Source organism: Apus apus, chromosome 8, assembly GCF_020740795.1.
Source record: "Apus apus isolate bApuApu2 chromosome 8, bApuApu2.pri.cur, whole genome shotgun sequence".
Lineage (NCBI taxonomy): Eukaryota > Metazoa > Chordata > Aves > Apodiformes > Apodidae > Apus > Apus apus.
The window spans coordinates 11193234-11220849 of NC_067289.1; the positions used below are offsets into that span (position 1 = coordinate 11193234).

At 38.3% G+C, this 27616-nt stretch overlaps 1 protein-coding gene across 4 annotated transcripts; it reads right to left on the minus strand.

Moving 5' to 3' along the window:
• Positions 1-189: 189 nt before the first annotated feature.
• GK5 (glycerol kinase 5) lies at positions 190-27464 on the minus strand. Of its 4 annotated transcripts, none has more exons than XM_051625843.1 (17): positions 27290-27464; positions 26649-26742; positions 24104-24179; positions 23595-23688; positions 22582-22713; positions 21238-21313; positions 20499-20560; positions 20340-20413; positions 19977-20037; positions 18740-18866; positions 15489-15593; positions 12643-12728; positions 8647-8750; positions 7235-7294; positions 4446-4579; positions 1618-3150; positions 190-1508 (listed from the first exon to the last, which is right to left on the minus strand). In XM_051625843.1, exons 1-16 carry the CDS (start codon positions 27419-27421, stop codon positions 3014-3016), a joined length of 1554 nt encoding a protein of 517 aa, XP_051481803.1. In that variant the 5' UTR covers positions 27422-27464; the 3' UTR covers positions 190-1508; positions 1618-3013. The 4 variants fall into 4 exon arrangements, with proteins under 4 accessions (XP_051481803.1, XP_051481804.1, XP_051481805.1 ...); XM_051625844.1 differs by having other exon boundaries at positions 23595-23685; positions 27290-27439; XM_051625845.1 differs by lacking the exon at positions 22582-22713 and having other exon boundaries at positions 27290-27439.
• Positions 27465-27616: the final 152 nt, after the last annotated feature.

Here is a 27616-nt window from a genome sequence, read left to right on the forward strand (position 1 = left end):
GCAGGTACAATCACAATAGCTAAGAGAAAGGCAACCGAAGCCTTGGCACAGCTGTGTAAGGCCTTAGAAGAGGAACCAAACCAAGCAAACCAGGTTGGCTGCTTTATTGAACTATTCAGTGAGTTACCTGAGCTAAACAAATACTTGAACTCAAGCCCAGCCTCAGTAAAGACACTTGCTCTTCAAATACCTGTTTTCAGTGCTTTGGTTTATTTACTTTTCTGCAAGAAACACTGGTGAACTGTAGTGAGATACTGATTATGAACATAAAAAAATAGGCATTTTAACCATTAACAAAAGAAGGTCACTGCTGTAGTCTGCATTTGCTTTCAACAGCAACCTGCAGAATGACAGTATCTATACAACACACCGTTGAGTTTGAAGCTGCTGAAATAAAATTTGCTTGAGGGTAAGTATGCTACTGCTGTTAACATTCTAAACCAATACATCCTTTTTCAAACTCAACACAAATGCCAAAATTAATGCAGAATGAGGGCTGCGTTGACAAACATATTGGAATTGTTTTTTTAGACGTCCTAAGGCATGGGCTAAGGGTCTACTTAAGAGTAAAACCTACACTGCAGGAAGTCCCCAGAAAGGTCAGTGTTCTCCTGGCCTTAGAACAACATCTTGCTGCCTCTGACTGGTCAGATCCTGTTCAGATCCCCCACATTCCCCTTTCACAAAACATTACTTTTAAACCTTTGCTAGTTTCATTGTTTTCTTGCCAGCACACAAGCCCTGCTGTGATAACAACACTAACCCAGAACAGCCCCCCTGCCTTCTCTCCTGCTGAACTTTTCCCTACTCCTTGCAAAACCTTAAACTAAAACGCTGCCCAACGTGTGGGTCAGAGCACCACCACATGCCTCAGCTCAGCCTGCAATGCTAACACCTGTTTGTTTGAAGAGGGATCACAACTTCGTACTTTTTTAGCTTGGACCAGCAGAATCCCCCCTCTGCTCTATGGCCCAGTGACTGGCAGGGAACAGTTCTTACCTTTTCCAGAGGCTGCTGTTGAACTGGTGAGCCTCTGTGCTGTGTCCTGATCATGGAAACATTAGGACTAGTTGAAGGATCTTGCTACAGTTTATACAAAAAAGAACACTACTGCAGGAACCCTAATCAAGCCCAGCAAAACCACAAAACTATTCAGTGAACCTAAGTCAAGAAGCCTTCATCAAGAGGGCAGTATGTGGACATTATTCCTAGGCAGAATTTGATGAAACTCTCCTTCAGTGAGAACAAAGTGGAGAATATGATTGACTGAGGCACAAACTTCTGCTCAAAATGCCAAACTGACAGCCTTTGTTTGGTCTAGTAGGACCTTCCTGCCAATGAGCATTTTCTTTAGCAGTGAGGCTGAGATAGCAGAGAAAGTCACAAGCTGAACATGGGTGTTGAATCAAAGCACATGTTCCACATATCCTGTAGCTACATGTTCTTACCTTACAACAGGAGGAGTGGAAGGAACGTCATAAATGGACTTTATATTAGAATCTTGGCACCTGTGCAGCAATTTTTTGGGGTCAAAAAAGAAAAAAATGAAGCATCTATAGAACTATCAACCATATAGACCATATGGTCTGGCATATTACTAGAAATCAGCACACAAACCTGTTTCTGGACTTCAGTTCAGGATTCCCATTAAAGTAGGTTCAGGAGACAATGGTCTCAGCAAACTTGAGGGATATGCAGAGGTAAAAACCAAAGTGCCAAGATGTAGCACAGACTTAAGGACAAAAAGAAACAGAAGAATAAGAAAAAAAGGTATGTTAACCTAAGGGTGACAAGAAAATGGGGTCTAGAGTTTGAAGAATACAGCTTGAGCAGATGGTCCAACTCACAGTAGGTGACTGTGAAATAAACTGAGGGCATGGCGTATGATTTGATGTTCCATGTTTCAGCACAAGAAAAAGTGACTGATAGTTCTTTGGCCCTTTTCAAGAGTGTTAAATTTGTAAAAATTTCTTGTCTCCAGTGTCTGTGAAACACAATCACCCACAGCTTGAATTTGTTATTATTCTGAAATGAAAATGTTTAATGATTTTACATTTTTAAAACTGATTTACACATACTCCTGATAAAATTGTAATTATTTAAGATTAGCGATAAACAAATACATAAATATAATTAACTATACATTTATTTAACTACAATTTGTTTTAAAAATATAAAAGTAATCAATGACTTCAAAAACAGACTTTTGACCTCCTTTTAGATAGTAATAATAGGATGTAATAATGGGCTTGAAAATACTCACGTTACAGATTTTTACAAGTTAGTTAGCATACCTGTAACTACTTTTAATGTATTTATGTTGGCCATGCCAGGTAATATAAATTTTGTTGTTCATAAAATTGTTAAAAATTGAGCTACCAACTAGATAGGAACCATCAGCTACAAAAGACCTGTATTGTTGGTTTTTTTTTTATATGGAGTACTGAAAGTCCATCTGCTTTTGTATTTCATCTTAATTTAATGCATAAAAATGTCATCACACAGCTGGTCAAATGTTTACTTAGAAAGTCAATCAAAAGGTGTTAACAGGCGACTAATAAGAAAATACCTTTGTACATTATTAAGTTCATCCCAACCCCCTCCCCAACAATCATTTTACTTTTCTTAGAAATGCCTTTTATCTTTCCCTAATGATTAACATACAAAAAAAGTTTAAAAATCAGAAGGGAAGTAAGCTCCTCAGTAGAAAACTCATCATAGGAAAAAAACTCCCCAACTCTAGTCCTTGGTAGGATTCAAGCAACTGGGCCACCCAAAGGAGGTCACTGAAGGGACACAAACACTGCAGCTGCACTACAGCTGTCATAGAGATGATAGGAAGGTTCATTATGGTGTGGTAAGTAATCTAGCAGCAGGGGGGTAACTGAAGTACCATATAACTTCACATGTATACCATCACAAATTTCAGTTATGGTTTTTACTGTCCTGATAATGTCAAGCTATTTATAAATATTAAACTATTTTTCTTCTTATATAATTAAAATGCCAGTTTCTACCAGTTCAGGGAGCGTTTCATTGCTTGTAGCCAGGTATCCATAGCAGCTTTGTATTCCTCAGAGTCCTTCTGGGGCTCAAAAACTGCTTCTATTCGCCTTAGCTTCTTAAGTTGTTCTTTGTCAGTCCAAAATCCTATAAACAGAAAGTTCACTGTCAAGCTCAACTGCAAATGTTATTTTAGCATTGTTTTAATTGATTTCCCAGAGATCCAAAGCAGAAACACAGTAAGAAATCATGACAGCTTTTCTTTACTCAACCAACAACTTTCTCAGAGGGGAAGCATATTTTTAACATGTGAAACTCCTTTCCAATAGCATCCACTTGTTTGGAATCCTGACAACAGCACATCTGCTTAACTGGGATGGTTTCCAAGGAACAGCTCTGGTACGCTGGAGTTCCCTTAGGTTTCATCCACACTGTGCTTCTGGCTGCAGGTCCCTCTCAATGAAGAAGGGCCACAGAAACCAAAACTTGGCACTAGTTGCTCTCTACTGTCTTAAGATCAGCATAAATGGTAGAAAACAGCTGCTCTTAAGTATTCAGATGAATTTATGCTATTGAATCATTTCTATCAAGGATTGCAGTTTTCATCCAGCTTTAACTGCTGATTAAGTCTAACCTGTGCATGTAGTTTTTAATCTTACAGTTGTGTTATTTACATACCAAAGCAATTTAATGAAGTCAATGTCCACCTACAAAACATGCTTCCATTAAGCAAAACCATTGACAGTTTGTAGTTTTAAGTCTGGTAAATTATATACAATTCAGTGTGAATAAAACTGTATTTTTTTCCCTGTTGGTAATTTATTTTTTACTGCCATTGTGTTTATTTCAGTCAACACCCGAAAGAATAAAGACTTGGTTCACAGATGACAGGTCACAGCTTCTGTAGGAATGACATGGCAGCACAAAGTGCAGCACCTTCTTTGTCACGTCATCCGTTCCCACTGAGCATCACGCCAGGCAGTGCAAATATGGGAATGGATACAGCAAGGGGAAGGCAGCAAGGTTCACCTCTTTCTTCTTCCCCAGTAGTGTATCCTTACAAGTATAAATTAATCTTACAAATATCTATGCAGATACTTTTCAGATTAAACTCACTGTGCTATTTATTTACATACAACTAAACAAGCATTACAACTGCTCAAGTTGGGAAATTGTGTTAGAAATACAAATAAGGTTCTTGATTTGGTGTGCATACAGCAACTATAATCTGTTTCTTTGGTCTACTGAATACAGGTAGATGGGTACAAAGCACTGTACAGAGAAACAAGCACTACTTACCTTGGATTCCCACAAAAATGGCTAAATTTGGGGGAGCTTTTAAAGTTATTTGAAGTGATGCACTGTTTTTCTGATATTTTTTTTTTTAGTTACAAACATGCATTATGAAGGGAAGAACAAAACCCCTTTAAAGGTATACATACCTGAAGCAAGGCCTGCTAGAAAAGCTGCACCAAGACTAGACATGTCTGCATTTGCAGGTTTTTCTATTTTCTTATTAATTAAATCTGAAGTCATCTGCATAACAAAACTATTATTACTGACACCTCCATCAGCTCTACGGGGAGAGGGGAGAAAAAGTAAAAAGAAAAAAAGCTTGTAGTTCAAATGCTTATTGCCAACATTTCAGAAAATAACTTCTGGGGTTTCACACCTATGCATAAACCTTCCTATAACTCATGCACAAATGCATTTCCATTCTATGGGCAAGTTTAGAGGCCAGCACAAGGCACACAGAAAAAAAAAAAAAAAAGAATGCCTACAAACTGAGGAAGGAATGATAGACAGACAGGACCATAGCACAGATACATTAGCAAAAGCTATGAAGCATTGTCTTTTAAAACTATACATCATCCTGGTTGAAATGTTAGTGTTTATAACAGAACCTTTACATAGTTATCACCACAACACAAGACAATTGTTAAAACGATAACATTAAACAAACCCTTTCAAGAGTTCTCAGATCTTTTTTCATTACTACCAAATCTTTACACTAGTTAGCTAAAATGCCTTCACAATTCCTTCTTTTATCTATTTTCCTGATTGAATCATGCTGGGAGGCCCTTTTAATGGAGAAAACTAGGACCTATCAAGGCTGATTTTTAATCATGTGAGTGTGATTACTGGTGGTGCAAAGCAATCGCTCTTGCAAACAAAAAACTGTAACAAAAACCGGAACAAAAAGCAGTCTTCAAATTGTCATAGATTGCTCCATTATGCTGTTGGCCTCCAATACCAGGCAGGCATGGAGCTGCTGTGCATATGGTGCAGTAAAGACATCTACTATTTGTTATTAGAGAAAGTGTTGGGTAATAAACAGTTGCTTAGATATCTTCAAATAAGCCAGCTGAAATCTCCTGTGCTTTGTGATGCCTCATAGAACTTTTGCACAGATGTTTTGGCTGTTTCTGGAAGTAAAATCAGGAGACACAACCTGACTGGTGATGTTACAGGGTTCTAGTTGTTTGTGCATACAGCTAAGCAGGGTCAACACCTCTACACTACAGCATAAAAACCTGTAACTGGCAAAGTGGCTTTCTTAATGCCAGTAACGTGCATTTTCCTTCCTCTGCAAAAATAAGACACCACTGGATTCAAGTTACAAGGGAAAAAAAGAAAATGTCCAAATATTCAGTTTTACATTTAGCTAAATTCTGCTTCTAGATACTTTGAAGACCAAATCTGTAGAGTACATAATCTAGCTCAAAGTTCCTACACGCCATTTAATTGGGGATGTTCTATTTCACAGAACAAGTAAATAGGTGACATTCTGAGACTCCAGGGACCCCTAGGATCATCCTTGTAAATGCTGTGACAGACCACTACAACACAGGGCATGTCTATGTGTAGGAGACAGAGACCACAAAGAAAGGAAGGATACAGGACATTCCCTAAAACAAGGAATGAATGTATTTATGGGATAAAAGCAACAACACCAAAAAAAGGTAATGGATAGATAAGAAAAATGTGTGGACAAAAGGAAGGGAAAGTAGTTTACATCCCTACTGAAAAGTCATCAAGTGTATCTCATTATCTTCTAATGTCTAATCCACAAGTTGAATTGCTACTGGTCATAATTAACTATTATAGTATGAAACAGCTTTTTTATTAAGAAAAAAAACAGAACATGATCATATGATTTAAAGATTACATTTCAATGTAAATGAGATCAGAATTCTGATGTTCCCTAGGCAATCCTTCCACACTTCCCGTTTTTCAGTTTGCAGTCTTACTATGACTTCTCAAATTCTTGATTCAATTTTCTATGTAAAAAACTGTCATAAGGAATAAGAAAAATCCAGTGCTTTTTATCTTTTCATTTAAACCCCAAGCCCGTCTGTTCCTGTTTGCCTGCTCCACCCCCGTACATAATTGAAGACAGAAACTTATTTTCTCCCACCTTGTACTTTCACCTTTCTTCCACTACTCAAAATTCTGATTTCTCAACTGTCTTCCTGCCTGCCAGCCTATTTCTTCCTTTGCATGGGTATCAAGAAAAAAGCCACAAGAGGCACAGAAACACTCTCCTCTCTGTTCTTGACTGTGGTATCACTATGACCCCTGGCTGCCAGAAGGAGGAATTCTGGAGAGCTTTCAGCTGTAAGACAAACTGGCATGCCCAAAACAAGTACCTACTGAAATGTGCAATGTAGTTTTCCAGCAATGCGTAACTCAAATGAATTTTTCCAAGACGTGAAAAGCATATTCTAGGGATCCTGGTTACCCCACTAAACCCGATTTGCTTCTTCAAAGGCGGAACCAAAACCAAAGTCTTAACTGGATTTCAAAAGTGTTCTTCCTCCTTCCCTTACAAATAGATCCAGTTTTAACTGACATCTTCAAAAAATATTCAGTCTGTGACAGGCCCAACACAAAAAAACTTCAGTAAGAAATAGTGATAATAAAGGTTAGAATGACCTTTGTGGTAGGTATTGCTACATGCACCCTAGTGCTACATGAAAACATGAATTTGTGTTTTGTTTTTAAATACTTAGAGCAATTACTCACCTTCTGACAATCAAAAATGCCAAGAGTTTAATTAAGAACCAACCATTCTATGGGTAGACCGTACTGCCACTTAACTTACGTTAACATTTGACTTAGTAATTATCTTCAGCAAACCAATTTTTACAGTAAGACAAAAGGCATAATGAAGTCAAACCTATTTAAAATCAACCTCCCATATATAAAATTGAAGTTATGTGGAACTTACCGAATAGTTTGAAGAGGAACACGCACCTTCTTCACAATTATATCATAAATCCGTTTGTTTCTTTAAAAAAATATTTAGTTGAATTAAGTATTATATATTCCATTAAGTGTTTCCAGTATCTACACAGATAATAAAATACAAGGCAAAAAATGCCTCAGTTGTGTCAGAACTGCTGCAATAGCTAACAAGTTTCCAGAATGCATACAGTAAAAAAGAAAAAAACCGAAAAACCAGAAAGGACTGAATCTGGTCTTTGCTATACATCATTAAAAAGGCACAGGTGTGGCTAAATCATGGTCCATTCTATAGCAAGTCACTGTAGAAGGTACATTTTCCCCACCTGAAATGGCTGATATATTTCTACAGACAAGATGCAGTTGTTGATATATCAGATTGTTGGAGTGAGGAAAGCAGGCTGACAGAGTGTTAATCGGAGTTTATCCAGCTGTTCTTTAAAGGGAACATCTGAAGGCTCCAAGTTTGACTTGTTCTGAAACCATTTCACCTAATGGGAGAAAACCTAACCACAAAGGATTTCTACACTTTTCTAGTTAGGTACTTGAATGAGATTAGATTCTCAACATCTCTGTTTTCAAGAGCCCCATGCTCTACTTCAGGAATTACTGCAGCTCTCATGGCTTTTACAGTGCAGAAAAAAATGCATTAGAAACAGTTGCAGCAATTCAGAATGTTTTCTTCAGCCATCTTTCTGCCTCTTTGCCACAGGTTATGATGCCCAAAGCAAAGTTGGTGCCTAGATGGAAGGAATAGTATCAGTGTTTCCTAATTGGCCACAGTGCAGTGTGAACCAGGCTCAAACCATATTCAAGTTCAGTTCAGGCATGCTGCACGGACTGGCAAGGCAGAACCAGTCTGCTTCTCAGTGAGCTGCTGATATGGTATAATCAGTGACTAACAGTAATATCTTCAAACCTTGACAGTTAGATCTGGAAGTTGTCCATTCACATCTCTAAAGATGTTTAAAAAATGTCTATTACTGCTTTTTATGAAACACCAAAAATATTTCATATTAGCCAAAAAGCTAATACGAAACTTCCAGCTTCAGGGATACTTAGAACAGTGAGAGTGGACTACAGGTTCTCACAAAACACTGCCAGGAGAGTAAGGGCAAACTTTAAACAGAAGACGTTTGTAGAACATGCAGAAAACAATATAAAAATCCCTATTTGGTTACTTAACAAAAACTCTGAACCAATAATGACACACACGTTTTTTGTAAAGTCTTAAAGAAAAAAAAAGGAAAGCAGGTAATGTTCCTTTTCAATATAACAGTAAGGAGTACTACAATTATATATTACAAATTGCAGAAGTCCATGCATCCATTTAACACTGCTGAAGAAATGAAAAGCAAACATACCTTAACATAAGCAAGATAACCAAGTAAGCAGTACCTGAAAGCTACGGATTCCAATATAGCTCGTACAAGATGGTTTCTGGTAGTAGTAGGTTTCAGCCCCATGAAAGAGGCACATAAAAATGGGTCACTCACAGATACCTGCAGAAAAGATTTCACCATGAGTTCAGTGAATTGTCTGTGTAGGCTTTTGAGAAAGGAGTCAAAGAGTAAGAAAAAAAAAAACTTACGACAATTACAGGCAGCATTGTAAGAGGAGAGAATTGAAAACAATATGTAAGAGGTATGTAGTATTATTTTAGCTAACTCAGTGAACAGTTTAAGCAGCTTCTTTCAACAGGAAAAAGGTTAAAGCGACTTCTTCCAAATCTGACATACTAAATAATGCTGATCTGTATGACTTGTCTTTAAAACACATTTAGTGCACACCTGAAGTGTCTAGGACAAGGCACACTGATAATGCTGTTCTCAAGCAAGATTTCACATGCACACCACTTTTTTTTTTTTTTTTTTTAAAGAAAACACTCCTGAACTGCTGAAAGATGAACTAATTTTAAAAGTAACAATGCAAAGCATGGTAATACATGAGTTTATACTAGAGTCTGCTTTCAGTTTCACTGAAACAGAGTCCAAATAAAATTCTGATGGTCACTAAATTGTCTTTTTTTCCCAGGGAGCTGGAGGATCAATTGATGAATTTCCCCTCCACTCCTCTGATTAACTTTATAACAAAATACCAGTTTACTGGCCTATACCTGGTTTGCAACCATGTTAAATCTTATTTTCATTGTAAAATTCTTTCCAGTTGTACTCTACTAAATATCAATTACAACACTTAACCAGAAGTTTTTACTTTTATATGTATAAAATATATACACACATTTATATTAAATAAATTAAGATAATACTAACATATGTTAGAAAAAAAAAATAAATCAACAAAACCTATGGATAGATACATATGGCCAAAAGGAAAACCGGCATTTTGCAAAAGCTCCTAAACAAAAGAAACTGCATTACAGTAAAATATTCTTTTGTTTTCCATATACAAGTACCCTTCCAATTCTAAGAATAGAACCACTTGTCCAACCCATGAGCACAATAAAGATCCATGGCTTCCAAGTTTATGGATTTTCATCTACAAGATAATAAACTAAAAAGTATAGACTCAGATTATACATAACAGTGAGTATCTTGAAAGAATCACTAATTAAAAAAAAGTAGCAATGTATATATATATGCACACATCCCAATGAAGAGTCCTGAGTTTTTGCTGTTACTACTGGCCAAAATGAGTTAACCCTGGAAACCGCTGTTTCTAGCAGAATGAAGAAGTGGAAACATGATTCATGCACATATTCACTGAATTTCAAATCCACTTTCACAATGATGCTTCTCTCAGTGTGCTGCATCACAGCAGTAGAATCCAGCAAGAAAGAAACTTGGCTCTTATTGCCTTAACAGGGATGAGTAGAGAAACATTTTACCCTGTAGGAAATAAACACACGGGCTCCAAAAGAACCCTCCCCAACCCCTATCATTTTCAAGTCTAAATAACCTTATTATAAAATCAATTTGTGTTAGCACCTACGTAGTGAAGCTAAGCATTTACAGTCCCAGAAGTGTTCAACTCTGTTCCTGTCCATTTGCATACCATTTAAACCACTCAGTTTCTAAATTGATACAGATTCTGTTACTGTGAGTGTACGAGCTAAGCATGTTCCACTGAAATAAGCAGGGATTTTAGAAGGCAAAGAAAGTCACACTGGTGGATACAATTAGTGGTAACTAGATGCCACAGTTAAAAGAGAAATCCATTTGGTCTTCTAAGTACAGCTTCCAAATTTGGACTGGGAATATTGGAATTAGGGAAAGAGACTGAATCAGTGTTTACCCATGAGGTAGCTGGGGTTCCTCCTGGAAACAGTGTCAAGAAAGCAAGAGGGAGAACAAACCCACAAAGCAAAACAAAACCAAACTGAAAAAAAACATGCCTAGAACTTCAATATTAATAGAATTAAGGGTTCAAAAAAGATTCAGACTAACATTTGTCTGCCTCAGGATTCCTGCCTGCAAATACTGAAATTTAGACATGGCTCAACATTTGCTTACTCACAGCACAATTACTCACAGTAAATGCTAAATGGAAGCATAATCAAGCTTTATACTCATAAAAAACTCAATTATTAGGTTGGCTGTTTGAGAGAAGATAGCTGGACTACCTGCAGAAGAAGTGAAATTTCTCTTTGCCTTGTTCATACAGAACTTACACAATGATAAAGTTTAAGATGTTAGGTTTCTTTAGAAAAAAACACTAGTCCTGGAAACTATCAAACTGAGTATGGTAGACCAATGAAGATTTAAAAAACACAGAAAACTCTTAGACCCACATAGATGTATAACCTGTCAAAAACATTCCACATAGTTCTAAAATGTATGCATTCAAACTAAAAAATTACTATCTAAGACTTCTATTTTTAAGCAAAAATTAAACTACTACTTTCATTTTAACTGCTTTTCTTTATCTGAGTAACATAATACCTTTTTGACCCCAGACAGGTTAAAACATCTGTTGTCTATACACCAAAGAACTAGCTAGTGGCAGACATTACTCAACCCCCACAGCACAGCAACAGCTTTCCTTTATCTTGCTTGGTCCACCTGTCCAACACAGTTCATAATGCCAGTATTCCAGATGACAACATGGAGACCACAGCTACACTACAGTTTCTCCTGGACAACAACAGTGATTAGGAAAACCAACTTTGGTGGAGACACAGCTATTTTCATGTTGACAAATCTTTGACGTAAAAACATCTATGCTGCTGAAAGTCTGCTTTTAGTGCCATCACCTCATGTTCTTAGGGAACTGGCACAGCCAGACAAAACGCTCCTGGGGCTCTGCACAGCCCCTAACCTAGCAACAGCTACATTAGCAAAACATTATTTTCATTCTGTGTGGTTTGTCCAAGAGCTCTGACTTGTAGCTCTGCCATATTTTGTGGTGACAAATTACAAACTATTATTATCAACTACAACAACCAAAGTGGAAGCAACTGCTTTGTAGCTGAACAAGCAGCATGTTAGCTCCCCAGCTATCACAAATTGCCATTTAATGTTATATATTAACTGGAATTCCCATAAATTCCAATGCAGGTCAATATGCTAGACTGAATTGCAGCATCAGTATCACCCTTGTTGGTGCATCTACACAGGGACAGTAACTGACATCTGTAAGGAAATTCAAGAAGAACCAAGGACACACATGGAGATACAGAAGTCTCTAGCATAAATGGAAAGCAAGTAGAAAGAACCCAGAGCTTATGACCCAGATGAGATCACATAACTGTAGGAAGTTACTCAGAGAAGAAGTTGAAAAGCAAGCTACTGGGAAATGGAGGGGAATTAAGTGGGGAACAAATGCCAGGAACTCCTTACTATACACACTGTGCTCTGGAACAAGACACAAACCCTATTTTAGAGGGAAAAATCTAACTCAGATTAAAATCTGTGTATCAAAGAAGCATCTAAATATCACGATCTTTGCTTGTCATAACACCAGAACTTGCAATCTTGTGCATATTTAAGTATGTTTAAGTATTCTAATGAATTGCAACCTACATCTTGGAAAGAGGCAGAACAAAATTACTTACTTTAGAACAGTGCCTAGAAGTACTGCCTCAATGAAGGCTCTGCATGTGGCAGAAAAGCTATGGGACCGGTTTCCGTCTCTGTAGGCACTGGCTGAGTTACTTACTGCAGGCAAGTAATTTAGTTTCTCTGACCACCAGGTCTCCATCTGCAAATTGGAAGTAACTTTCCTGATTCTGTTTCTCACAGGGGGATGGTGTTTAAGCATTCTGATATGACAATGATCTTCATATGTTGTGGGGAGGGATAGAGAACAAGAACTGGAGGAGTACAGAATAACTACTGTGATAAGATGCAAATTACTACATTTAAACATGTCAAAGTGAAATTTTTAACTAGGTTATTAAAAATACATTCTCCGTTATATCAATAGCATTTTTACCTGAAAACTTGGAACAAAACAAACGCCTTGAGAATCAACAATACTCCGTGCCATTTTTGCTGTTTCATCTACATTGGTGAAAAGATCTGTAAAGATGCATAAGTCATATGCTTTAATTATTTAGTTCAATTTCTTCATAAAATAGAGACAAAAATATAGTTAGACTATTTTCTTTTGCAGTATTCTTCAACTAAAGTTCTAAGGGAAATGATCAGTTCTCCTGTACTTCATGTCCACTAGTCATATTAAAAAAACCCGATTCAGGTAAAGACTAAACTCAAATATTTTCTCATATCTATTATGCTATAGCCTTCTAATCTTCACATCCTGTAAAACATAAATGGGAATTGACAATGCTAACAATGGCACCGTAAGTATGCCAAAAACCTACATTTGCAGAACTTAAAACATGTTTTTTCTCCCAAAGATGCTACTGTCAGTTCAAACACCTTAAGACTACAGAGAACATCCTTAATACCCATTGTATTTTATTAGCACTCTTTATGTTTTTACAAGTGACCAACACACAAACATAAGATAGGCCTTAATATCACCTCTTTGAAAGACACTACTTTTATTCTCTGTCTAGCCAAATGTCTCCTTTCACAGCTCTACAGATATCCTTCTTTAGCTTGTTCTTCACCCACATGCAGTTCTTGTACTAACACCCATCTTCTGTAGTTTTCACTAATAATGTTGTTACGTGACCACAATGTTTTACAGAAGACCACAGGTCTCCTGTAAATGACAGCTTTTTTTTTTCCTGTCTAAAAAGTAAACTTTCCAGTCAAAGACAAATCAGGTTAATCTAACTCAATTTGTCTTTGAAAAATCTATCTTGGTAACTTAGCAGGAGTTTCAATTTACCTTTGTAACCTTCATAAATTTCTTTGAAAGCTTTAGATTCTACTGTGTGTAGACTATTAAGCCTAAATCACACTTCTTCCTTCTTGTTGTATTTGCTGTTACTGAACTACATATAGTACCTCTGTGTCAGAACAGAAAATTAAAAATATAAGTAAGATTGAGTTCACCTTGAAATTCCACACACTACTTTTTCAAAACTCTTAGAAGTTACCTAATTCCAAAAGTCAATTAAACTAAGTTTATCTTGCTATAGAAATTCTTATTTCTAAACCTTTACTGCTATTCTGTGTCTCATCTTCAGCCATGCTGAGCCTCACCAGACTTACTGAGGCCATTAGCTTACCTTGTGTTTTGGTCTTACTCCTTCTGCAGAGCAAAAAGTTTTACCCTTCTCTTTATTCATAGAGCTAATAAAAGTTCTTGAGTTCTGCTCCTCTGCAATCCTATGTCCAGAAAATAAAGGCCTTGCTTATTTATCAAGGCTTAAAGGCCTTGAGTGACAGAGCACTGGAACAGGCTGCCCAGAGATGTTGTGGAGTCTCCTTCTCTGGAGACATTCAGAACCTGCCTGGATGTGTTCCTGTGTGATGTGCTCTAGGTGACCCTGCTCTGGTGGGGGGGTTGGACTAGATGATCTTTTGAGGTCCCTTCCAACCCCTAAGACTCTGTGATGCTGTGATTAGAGAGTTTATAGCAGCATGCCTACTTTTTATCTCCATTTAAAACTTCCCCAATTTCTGCCTGTTTTAACAACTGTAGGCCATGTCCACTTCTCTACTGGCTAGCTAAAAATCCTATATAATATTGCACTGCATATACCAATAACATCCGTTTTATGCACAAGTCACTTCATATGGAAAAGTATCCATTTTAAGTTTGGAATTTGAAGTAGCCAGCTTACATATGTACCATTGATATTCAATATACATTTCAGTGCTGCAGATAAAAGTAACTTCCTCAGAAGACCAGTGGCTGCTATTCTCTAGGCTGAGTGAAATGTGTAACAACAAAACCTGAGCACCCATCCGAGTCATACTTCATCCTTAAGGGCATATACATGAGCATGTATATGCACCAGAGACTGACAACTTCAAGAAATACGCAATCTTGTGGTGAGCTACACTTCAGGAAAACCTTTCCCAGATAGCCCTAAAGCTTGAGATACCAATTCCTTTTTTGCATCCTAATAAAGGTATACTAAATTTCTAGGTAAACAGCTTATTTGAACATGCTGTTCTGTAAACAATCAGTGGTTTTGAACATTAACTACTATACAGCTAGTCTTTTTCTTACTTTTTTTCTTAAACTGGAAGGCCAATCTTTTGATTACACAAAGGTCAAAGCCAAAAGGCACGACTTCTATGTGAAGCAACATACACAACACAGTTACTTTTATTTATCAAATTCTTCACGTTGTTTTCATACAACTCAAACCTGATACTGGTTCTGAGATGGCCAGCTGAAGATCTCTCAACAGAAACATGGGATAACGCATTACAATCGTGCTACCTAGACTTGATCAGTAGTCAACTTTCTGTGATTCTTAATTAAAAATCCAAGTCTAAATACCCTAAATCAGCACATATCTAACTTTACACTATTTCTATTCAAGTCTGGATACTAGGTTAAAAAAAAACCCAAAATCAAAGGTATAAAGGTATTGGGAAGTTTGTCATGCTCAAGAGAACGCCACTGAAGAGTATAATGTAACATTTCAGGCAAATAAAAGCCTATGTATGCAGGGAGGTCTGAGAGGCAGGGGCTGATAAGGAAATGGTTGTGAAACCAAACTACTTGCAGTAAACACACTCAGAAAACCTACTAATGAGATTGTGCATTTTTCCACTGTCCAGTATATGTAGGCTAGTATCTTCTATTATCGATAATAAAACCAAGCCTAGTAACATAACTATAACCTCATAAAGTAGTTTCTTAAGTAGTAACACAATTACCCTCTATAAAATTAAACAGCTACTTACTTATATCCTGAGCCCATTTTATGGCACTGCCCATGTCTGACATACAGCCTTCAGTTAAGTAAACAACTTCTTCCCCAATCTTCCAACCAATCAGTGGATACAGTTCTTATTTTCCATGAAACAAAACAAAACACAATGCCTAGTTAAATTAAATGTTTCCACAGCAACATATACAAGCACTCTCCATGATAAACTCAAATTGAAACAAAAAAAGTAATCTTTATTCAATTCCTCTGCATACATCAAGCTAAAAGTATTTCAATAATAGAGGTTAAGCACATTGTCTAAAAATTTAGTGATGGAATTACAAGAGATTCAAACAACAGTTTGTTAGACCAAAATAAACCTGAAAAAAAAATTCGCTATCTGCACTTATGCTTTTTAAAATGATAACATTACATATAGTTAAAATCTATCAATATTTGCCTATTTGTTTTCAATTAATCTAATTTTCTCCAAAGGTTTCTAAAAAGTCAAAATTTATTTCCCCAACATGTAAAACTTGAAGGCTGGGCTTTCACATGGGAAGTGGAAATACTAAGACACACACAAAACAATCCAACACAAACTTAAAACACAGAGCCTATTCATAGAGGATAGTAAGTGTAATATACTTTTTAATTCCTTTTTCAATATGCAGTGCTTCTTCTACACAAAGCATGAAGAGAAAAGTCTCACAATTTGCCCATCCTTGTCCCCAGCAATGGCTCTGGTCAGCTAACTATAGCATTTTACCTGTATGTTTGCATAATACAAACAACAAACACCGAAACTCATTAAAAATATCTCGTGACACACTTTGTTTATAACTCCAAAAGATAAGCATTTCCATGGTTTACATGAAGGGATTTGCAGGAAGTTACGACTTCCACCAAGCAGTATTGGCTTTACAGTGACTCAAAAACAGATTCAATTACACCATTTTTTTCCTTTTGTCTCCGAAGGCAGAAATCCCCAGGGCAAACACTGTTAGTTTATTTGAAAAGACTGTGCAGCACCTTTCAAAAAGCTGTCTGCTTGAAGGTACATTAGACATAAACAGCCAGTAACAAGGATAAACCTGATGATTTGTTCTCCCCTTTGCTGCCCCACTATGTTGAAACCTTAACAAAGAAAAGAGACATACTACCTAAAACAGGCAGTGTGAACTCAGACCTTGTTTGATACCTGTAGTAGTAAGAGCAAAGAACACAAGTCCTGCAGGGAACTGCTTTTAATGCTAAAGCAGAAAGATCTTGTTATCTAGCTGAACAGTAGATGTTCTCCAGTACTGCATGTGGACAAATGGTTTTTCAGGCCATTTGTTAAGAACCGAAGCCTTCAGTGGCCACTACAATGAAAACTTCACACAACCCAACCCAAATACTGCAACTGCTGGAGTGTAGAGAGCACCCAGACCTTATGGGACCCTGCTGAGGACTCAAGAGATCACTGGTAATGCAGTAAAGGCTAATTAGTCCCAGTAACTATAGAAAAAGACTAGAAAAGCATCAGAAGGATCCAGGATTCTCTCTGTTTCTCAAGGTGACTTTGCTGACATACAAGTGTCTCCCTCAGAACCATCTCCAGTTTGCTTGCCTGTGTCCAAAACAGCGGCATGGTAGTACTAGTTCAATTGTAGAAATTTGATCACTGCTGAAAGCACTCCAGTGCTTAAAGGGAAAGCAATCAGCAGCACCTATTTATATTAAAACTTTGCATTTGTCTCTTGAAAGAAAAAAGTCATATACGTGTCTCCAGATCATTGGTGCCTGAAATGATATCCCTTACAATCCTTATTTTCTACCAAATTTTAAGCTGCAAAGCTCCGAGACCAAACAATTAAATAAGTGAAAAGTCCTAGAGAAGGACAGCTAATTAGAGTCAGACAAGTCCATCAGGTGGCCTTCCTGAAGACATTCACACCAGTCTCTAGTAGTGTAAAATAATCTGTCTCTGGGGAACAGATCGACACAACACTTGGCGTGACCACAACTGCTAAGAACTATCAGACTGCTAGAGAGGTAGATTTTAAATCTATGCAACATGCTTCTATCACTGGATTGTGAGAAGAACTTTTCTTCAAGGAATTTTTTTTTTAAACCGTCATATATAGCAACTAAATATAGATTAGAAACTAGAACAGCAGCTAATTAATAGCTTGCACAAGTATGCTGTAGGGATTCATCTTGCAGTCTTAAATACATATGTCAGCTTTAAAGATTGAGTGCACTACATTTCACACCCAGGGCACTGAGAAAGCTAGGTACCTAGCTTGTCTTACTAAGCACACAGCAGCCAAAGAACATAGGGAAAATAATTTTAACATAAGTAACAGCCTAAAGCAGTAAAAGGTTCACAGCATTGCCTCAAAGACTTCAACTCCTATCAGACCACAATAGACAAACATTTTCCTTAAAACAAAACAAAACAGAAACCTTACAGCATTTTCTAAGTAAAAGCATCATCATTATGATATCATTAATTAGCCTAAAAAACATTTGCATTCATAAGGAATTCAACATCTATGATATTCAGTTCTGACACATGTCCTGTACTTGCCAAGCTCCTTCCAGACTGTAGCTGGTAAAATTCTCCTTGGCACACCACTGTCCACACCCAGGTCCACCCCTCCCATTTAAAATGTAGGCTTCCTGAAATTATTAAGTGTTCAAAAATATGACAGAGAGAAACTGTGCAGGCAAATTTAGTTCAGTATCCACTGTTGCTCCCTTGACAAATAGCCAAATTAACAAGCTTGAGAGAACACAAATGTTCAGAAACACAAAGTTTTAAACACTAGAAACACATTGGGGAACCTATTTCTAGTATTTTAAAAGAAAACTGGTAATTGCTACTCCTCTATTATCTCACTGCAGGTACTTCAAAGTGTAAGAGCTCAGGGGGAGAATTTACAGTGACCCACTATAACATCTGATATGAGAATCCCCTTTTTATTCATTCCTGTACTGTATAACACTGCTATCAAGACCAACAGGTGAAAACAAACAAAACCAGGAGGGTTCCAGGTAAAAGAATTAATTATTAGTAATGTTACTTAAATTCTCTTTGTGATAAGCCTATTTCAGCACAACCACGCCCTAAATCTTTAGTGAAAATTTCCAGTGTCTTCTGCTCTGAAAACACTTTCAAGCTGTTTTTCTACAGCTAAAGGCTGAAGAAAAAGCATAGTCTTGCTTTATCCTTTTTTGTACCCTCAACATTAACAGCTGTCGCGTAACATGAAATACTCTAAAATTTCACTAGCTTACCTCTCTGTGATGCAAAGAGATGCTCTCCAGTATTCACATTCCAAAAACCACCTGTTCCCATTGTCAGTTTAATATCTCCTGGGTGAAAGCAGCATTCTCCAAACATGGCTGATTGCTGGTCAGCTACCTGCAGTGCCAACACAACAACAGGACAAGTTAGCAGGTAACTACCAACCTACAATGCTGCTGCATTTTACAGTATCAGTGCAAACTCTTCACAGCTCTGAATGCAAATATCATTCAGAAAGAAAATGAGCACTGAGAGGTCTTGTATACAATTTCTGAAGTATTTGCAGGCCATTCCAACGTTCAGATTTATCACTAGAATCAAATTACACCAGATCTGGACACAATGTGAATTTCTGTAATGTTGCTTGCAACACTGAACAGTTATGGAAACAAAATAATTATTTTATGTTTTCCTTATTTGACAAGGATAAGTGGGGCATTTGCAATCCCAGGGAGCAAAACAGACTAGTTTGGCTTGAATTCTTCTTCCCCCTAATAGAAAGCTTAAGTTTTGAGCTCTCACTTTCCTTTTTCCCTGCTATCCTGTACCAAATCATCCCATTCTCAATTTTTCAACAAAAGTGATGGTTATTAAATGTATTTACTTATGTTTGTGCCTCAATAAAACAGTAAATTCACAGATAAATTAAGTCTACAATTCTTTAAAAATAGGAGAAATTCACGTTGCCTAGATGACTCAATTCAAGCAGATTTTTATGCAAGTTATTATTTTACAAAAGCAATATTTTTTTCTTATCCAAATCCTAACCGCTGATCCAAGAACATATTATTTTCCATTTATTTTTAGTTAAAACAGAAAAGGTACCATAACTGCATCTATTAACAAATACTCTCACATTTGTATACAGTCTCACTAAAGTCAAGACAGGATGGACTCCACTGCACAATTTTATCTAGAAAAACCTCATTTTAACCCAGAGAGAGACACATTACCAGAGCTTAGAGCACAACTCAGCTCTGTGAAGTCCTATATTCAGCGCTTTACCATTTGGTCACCTAGGACCTCAACATCTAGAAATGCCTGTTCCTCTCTCCTCTTTTCCCTCTAGGGTTGTAAATTGAGTTTTTGGACAGAAATTCAAACACCAATTCTGCTACAGCTTAGTCACAGAGAAGGAATAATTTCCAAGCAAGCAAGTATTACAGCTAGATAAAAAGAATATAGCTACAAATATACAAATTTAAGTAAGGAAACATTTTCACTCACCAATGCCATTATTGGAATAGGCACCCCAAATATTTCAGAGTCAGTTGATCCAAAGTTGAAGCTTAAAACAAATGTTAGGGAGAAACATTTAAACACTAAATGGACCTATTTGTTAAAATGATATCTAGATATACAAGGCCTGGGTCTGCATCACACATGAAATGTAATGCTACTGATTTATTTTAAAACTATCCCTTTTAGAAATATTCATAGTAAAAATAAAGTTTTGGATGTAGTGTTAAAATGTACGTCTGCATATAGAAGTATCTGTGTATTACTTTGCCTGTGCAGATTATGTAGTATTTTCTAAAGGCAATTAATTTAACAGTTACCAGATTCTTTTGAATATGCCTTCATAATTACCTTGTGTCTTTCACTGGTGGATAAATAGACATTGGAATGGAAAGTAAATAACACAAAGTGGGGTTCCAACATTTCTGAAATAATACGGAAAAAGTAAAAATGTCAGCAACTATCTCAGAAGCACAATAAGTAGCGACGCATTTTCGGAACAGCACATACCGTAAAGGGTTCAAAAACACCTGTAGCACTGGCATTTGAATAATCTGTAGCATACACAGAACCTACCATAAAAAAGAACAAAGTAAGATTTTAGATAACCAATTATTTAACAGAAATTGTAAACACACTTTTCCTTTAAACATCTCCATGGCTTCCATGAAATAAAAATGGAGTGTGTACAGGCAAAGTCACAATGAGCACAAAACCTACCTGCTGCTCACTGTAATGTGTGTATATTAGTTATATTATTTTATCCTCATGAAACTGACTAGAAAAGAGCCAGTATTTTTGACAACAAGAAACACACTAACTACATCACTGTCTATCATAATCTATTCAATTAGCCCTCAGGACAGAAACATATAATTCTCCACATTTGTAATTATTCTTTGTTCTTTCTTCAACCAAGGACAATTAGTTCTGATAGTCCTCTTTAAATCTTGAATGCTTTCAAGGTTAATGATACTGAATAATTATTTCCTTTTCTGACTGCCCTTCCAGGCAGACCCAAAGGAAAATTAATTCAGAAGTTTGGTTATTTTTAAACAGTATATTACAATATTCATCAATTAAAAACAAACAAACAAAACAAAACAAACAACAAAAAAAACCCACAAAAACAAACAAACCACAAAGTGTCAAAAAAGTTTTTGAAGTCTAGGATATATCAATGACAGTCATGAACCTCATTAGGTTCCAGTATGTTTTATTAATATTTAAGAGGAACTGCAATATTCACCTTTAGTCAATCTATACAGTAACCATGTGTCAACTGTTCCAAAGCAGCAGTTATTTTTTTTGGCAGCTTCTCCAGCCTGGGAACAAATACATGCATTAAAAAGTATTTACAACTGGGTATAGTAAAGATGAACACACTTCTGATTCCTTTTCTCTTTTTCTTTGTGATTAATAATGTCCCCAGAAAAAAAGTTTCTGGTTGCCAGTTTTTCTTCTTAAAAGGGTGATTGGGCTATGTAAGTAACATTACCCTACAGTTCATGCTTCTAACAGAGAATAACCACAGTTTCTTGCAGATGCTGCTAAGAAAAGCAATTTTCTATTGTGGTGGCATCAGAGCCTTAAGAAGGGAAACTTTATAGTCACAATTTTAGCAGTCGTGAAGGAGTGGTGAATAAAGACAACAAGGTCCTGTATATTGCACTCAAACTAAGAATTAACAGAAATAAGAAAAAATAAGTGTATTTTAAAATACGTGCTGAGAACAATAATGACAGAACCATTGTTTTCTGGTTTATCATGTCTGTAAAAAGTTAGAAATGTTCTTGTCCTTGTTTTTTTTTTTCCCCTCTAAAGTGGGAAATGAATGTTTAATCTAATTTCTACTGACTGATACTGTGTACAACAGCAGAATTCACAGAAAGAATTTAAAACTAATTCACTCAAAACATGACTACATAGATCATTCTCTGCAATTAACAGCCATGAATTTTTGAGCTTTTTGGTTTGATATTTTCAGTATCAATGCCCGACAAAATACGGGAGAACATTCATCCCACACTGAACACTCAGCAGCTGCATAACCTTCAAGTCTACAATCCTCCAAATTCACACTTCAACATTTTCAACATTATTTTCAAAATCATACTTGACCTTCTCAACTGTTAGTTTTGTGACAGAAAATACCAGACAAAACTAAAAAGATTTCAGGGTTTCTTTACACAAGGCAAAAAATAGATGATAACTTGAAAATTAACATAGAATATAAGATTACTAAAGTTATAAAAACAATAGGAAGAAATAAGGAAAATTTTAAGAATTAGTGCAAACAACTTTAATAAAAAGAACAATTACTTGTATAATTATATCAAGTGAAGTAAGGTGATTCAATTATGTTTCTTATGCATGAAAAAAGCTTTTTACTACTAGATATTTCCAGAGTCAGAGGAAAAAGTTGTATAAACAGGAGTAGAAATTTAGGTGGAGAGGCTTTGAACACAGATAAAAGACTTCCATTGATTCTTCTGAGGAAAAGAACAAGCAAGACCAAAGTGACGAGGTTACAACCAACGTAAGTCACTAGCCATTACTATGACTTCAGCTATTTTTTCTCTTCCCAGCTTACCTCATGTATATTTTTAAAAACCCATGACAACTTCATAGAAGTTTGTTGTGTTGAAAAAGTAAGAAAACTTGGTGCCAAATATCGATCACTCCCAGTCAGGAAATGAAGCACTGTAAAAATAACATGGACTACCTGTTTAAAAATAAAACAGTTACTTAAATTTTAATCTCTCCCTTTGAAGGTTTCTGATCAATCATCTCTAAAGGATGTCAACACAGATGAAAGCCGCTGACATGTGATTAGATTCAGAAAGCTAAAATTCTGCTAGATAATCCCAACAATAGGTTTCAACATACAGCCTTCCCACAACAATGCCACAGGAAAGAGCAGCTGGACTAAGTTTTAGTGACTTCTAGCACACTGATGGAGGCTGCTCTGCATTATAAAGACAGGCCACCTATTTGAACACAATGCCTGATATGGTTGACAGTGTTACATACTGTTATTCCAGTGATATTTCTCCTACTGGAGACAGGCTCAATTATGTTTTTCAGTAGATTAATCAAAATTTAATCATTAATCAAGGTTTTCATCCATGAAGTCAATCAGTGGCAAAACCAGTAATTAATTACTGTGGGTGTGCTAGTTAGTTTCCACCTACTGGAAAAGTAACTTCAGTTTTTCCATTTAGAGCAAATCTTTCTCTTCTAAAGGTACGAGGCACAAGCCATGAGCAGTATCAAATGTACCTTCTACAGATAATGTGAGCAAAGAGCACATAAAAAAACCTGCAGAAGACCCAAAACACTGCCAGCCAAGAAGTACCTACATCCCAAAACTATTCTGTAGCAGTGTTAACATGCAATGTCTTAATACAACAGAGAGAAAAAAACTGAAAAAAAAAAAAAGCAGTATGCTGTTTTCCATGCTAATCTTGCTCAGTTGAATGCTTTTAGGTGACAGCACATCATATTAACAGGACATTTCCAGTATTTCATATATTGCCTTTACTCTTTATAAATACTAAGCAGTTCTAGTATGTTCAAGCAGTATCTAGCTTAGCACAGTTTTACCTTCAGCAGAAGTGACTTATTCCAGGAATTCACAAGTTCAGCACTTCTTAAGTCTTGCCAACTTATGAAATTATGAAAAGGTTTCCCTGTCCTTCTGAAAAACAGTATTTGAAGATTTCCATTTAAAACTACCAAGCACACGCTAACAAAAAACCACAACATTCACCCTTTCCAATCAGGACACTTAACAGTAGGTCAACTCCTAACATAGGGGCATATGAGGGGATTTGAGGAATTAGCAACAGGCACAGAGACATTTTGAACTGAATTAAAAAACAGGTACGTATTTATCTCTTCCGAAGTACTAAGAACAAAACAAAAAGGAAATACAATTATAAATAACTCTGAACTGCTGTAAGGTGTGGCTGTGCAAACACAAGAGAACATGAGTGACTGACATTGCTGCTCTGAGGTTGTTACTTGACCAAGTTCAACATTTCTAAAGTCTGCTTTCATCCAGTCTATGAATACAATACACATTCCTTTTAAACTACACACAATATACGTACTTGTGCCACGTAATAAAAGTTGCTCTCTGTGTTGCGATCCCAAGACCAGCAATTTGCCTCATGTGAAGTCCTGCAGCTAAAAAAAAAAAAGCAATCACACAAAAAATGACATTTATTTGAAGAAACAAAGAAAAATACAACTTTTCCAGTGTAACTAAAAAACGTATGGAATACTTAGGAAATGAATAATTCAAGACAATACAAATCTCTACAGACTGGCCACCTAAGTGGCTCAAACAGTAAAACATTAGAGAACGCTTTTTCTTATAACTGTAAATAAATATGTCCAGAGCTATTTTAAAAGCAGTTCTAGTCAGCTTCCCTAGTACCTCTATGCATGCTTCCAGGAGCAAAATTATGCGGGCAAAAAAAATACATCAAGAAATTCCACTTAAATGAGTACCTGTTTGGTCCAAAGTACTCTTACTCTGAAGGGCCCTTAATCCCACAACTTGAACCAATCACAGGCTAAATAGGTCAAGCTCATGAGTTAACTTCCACGTGCAAAATTACTCATTTGCAGAATAATATACTGCAGACTCTACAACTGACAAAATCTGAGTGACAATCACAGAAGGAGTTTCGCAGAGAAAGGGCACACCTTGCTCTGCCCTCCTCTGTATGTGCTTCTGCACCTTCCCTTATGTTCATCCCTGCATTCAGGCAGGCAGTGGTATGAAGGTCCTTTAGCACAAGTGCTGCTGGTAGTGGGAGCATATGAGAGCAGGACCTGGGACTGAGCAGCTTGAGAACAGCAGTATCTTTCTTCTGTAGCAGCTGGATGTAAACTGAAGGCAAAGCCATACCAGTCCTACTGCAGCTCCCTGCAGATTAGAGCAGCATGTCTGGCTCCTCCCCATCTCCAAAACCTGCACGCTCCCACCACTTTCCCTGTGTCAACTATCATGCCCTCTACACCCCTAAGTGGCCAGAGCTAACTTCCATTAGAGACCAACAAATCAGAAGACAAACATGGATATTTTTCAGCTAAAGCTGTCCCTCCTGGAAGACCTGAACCAGTACCAGAGTGAGAGAGAAGAGTGGGACCATGCAGCCAGTAGCAGGTTCCACCTTTAGGTACTGCTGAACTACATCAGCTCATCCACCTGTGCATGGAATCAAATTTTAGCTCCCCAAGTTCTGTAAAACAAAGTGCTCCTATGTCTTCTTTCTGCTTCCAGTCATTCCTGTCCTGGAGCCACACCCCTTCTTGTGCTGGCACAAATATTCATGAAGTTCTGCTGACATAAACAACCACGCACCAATTTGACTCAGGAAACTGCCCTGTACAAAGGAGGGTGGGACTGCTTCTTTTGACAGCAGCGTGGGCTTACGCTCACTTACATTACTTAACCACTTAAAAATGACTTGCCCACAGTGCATATGGCTTGGCCACGTGAAAAGCTTCCCCTTTTAAAACTAGTCAAAAAGATCTGATTCCTGATTTGCCCCACAGAACAGGAGCTGAGAAAGCTAGTAAGGTCTTTGGGAGTAGAGGTGGCATTGCTATCCTTGTGACAGAGTACTTGTGGCTGCTGAGAAAACAGAACAAAACGACCAAATAAATCCCAGGAAGCTTACACCTGGTAATGATTACTTCCCCTGTCCCCTAGGCTGCCTTCCAAAGGAAGAGACGAGAGCAGCTTTGGCTTGAGCCTGGCTCAAAGGCAGAGCCACACTTGGAGACCAGATGGCAGATGAGGCTGAACAGCAACTTTAGGCACTGAAGAAAGGGCATGACATGCACACACTTGACAAGGAGCTGGCTGCAGCTGACAAGCCAATGCATCAGTGTAGCACAAAGGTGATTCACGCTGGATTGCAGAGTGCTGGAACTCTGGAATGCTGGTATAATGGCAAAGCTGTGGGAATTATAGATAATACATGCACAGCTAGACCAGAATCCAGAAAAGGGAAAAAAAACCACCCCAAACATCAGAAGTTGGGCAGAAAAGGGAGCTGTGTTTTAGTGTATGGAATACTAGGAAACATTAGGGTAGAGTACAAATAGAAAATAACAATACAGAAACTAAGATGGATGCTAAGAACTGTCTGTAATTTGAGTGGGGAAAATGAAAGTATCTGATTGTAATTGAGTGAGCACAACCATGCAGTGCCCTGCTCCCATTCTTTCACACACATCCACACTCACAAAGCCGTAGCTGAATAGCAGGGAATCAGAGAAGGAAACAAGCCTCCTCTTTGTTTGTACACAGAGGCATCTGGTGAAAGGGAAGCAGACACTGGGGAAGGACACATACAGAAAACTCTGGAGCAGCAAGGCGCTGCCAATGACGTGTAAATCAAGTGTGCACACTCCTGGTTCTTTTGCCATCCTGATTTGACCCCACTGAAAAGGAAAAGTTAATCAAAGGGTCCTATTTCCCATACTGATTAAATAGGCTTTAAAATACATTGTAGACCTGTGCTCAGTGATTAATTTTCAGTAGTTTTAGAAAATAAACAAAAATAATCGCATTATCTAACCAAGTAACTTTACTAGCTTTTATTAATAATCGCCTTCTTAATTTTTTTAAGCCATTACCTTGTACAGCGTCTTTTACCACTCCAACAAACTGACTCCACAGCACTTCAGGGTCTAATTCCACCCATCCAGGACGGGGATAAAGCGATTCCACCTGTTAACAAAGACACAGGGCATCATTACGATTCCTGTTTCACACAGCTCGGTTAGGTAATGGCACGTGTGTGAACTCAAGCCTTACGCAGGTCTCAGCTATAACCTACTAACAAAAGTTGTTTTTGTTCAGAGAGGATTTAGCCGATAAGCGAGTCAAGTGAAGAAGGTAGGAGGGGAAGGCGGGCGGGAGCAAACGCTGAGCGGAGCAGCGAGGGGTCCCCGCGGGGGGTTTCCTTTCACCCAGGCTGGTCTGAGGGCCCTGGGGAACCGTCCCCACACGCCCCGGCGCAGGGCACACAGCGCACCGGGAAAAGCCAACCTGGGGAGCGCCTCTGAGCCCCGAACTCGCGCCCGCCGGGTCACGGACCCGGAGACCCGCGGGTCTTTTAAACCGGCCGGCACCCGGGGGAGAGCGAGTGCGGCCCCGGCGGCGGGTCCCGAGGCACAGGCCGCCTCCCGCCCGCGCTCGCCCGCCGAGGGGCACCGCGGGGTCCGCCCGCGCGGTGAGGGCCCCGCCCCGCCGTGTCCCCCCGCCGCGGAGTCACCTTCCTGCAGCTGGAGCCCCTGACGGCGGCCGCCCGGTCGTAGACGTGGCACTTGAGCACCGTGCTGCCCACGTCCACCCCCAGCACGAACCGCGCGGGGGCGGCGCCGCCCTCCTGCCGCCCGCACGGCATGACAGCCCGAGTGCGGCGCGGCGGCCGCCCCGGCCAGAAAACCGCCACCCCCGCGGGGCGGGCGCCCGGCCGGCCTATGGGCGTGAGGAGCCCGGGGCGGGGGCGGGTCGCGGCCCCGGGGAGCCGCCGGGCTGGCAGGTGCCGCCCGCGGGGAGCGGCGGGGCGGGCTCCGCGGCCGCGGCCTGGCAGGGGCGG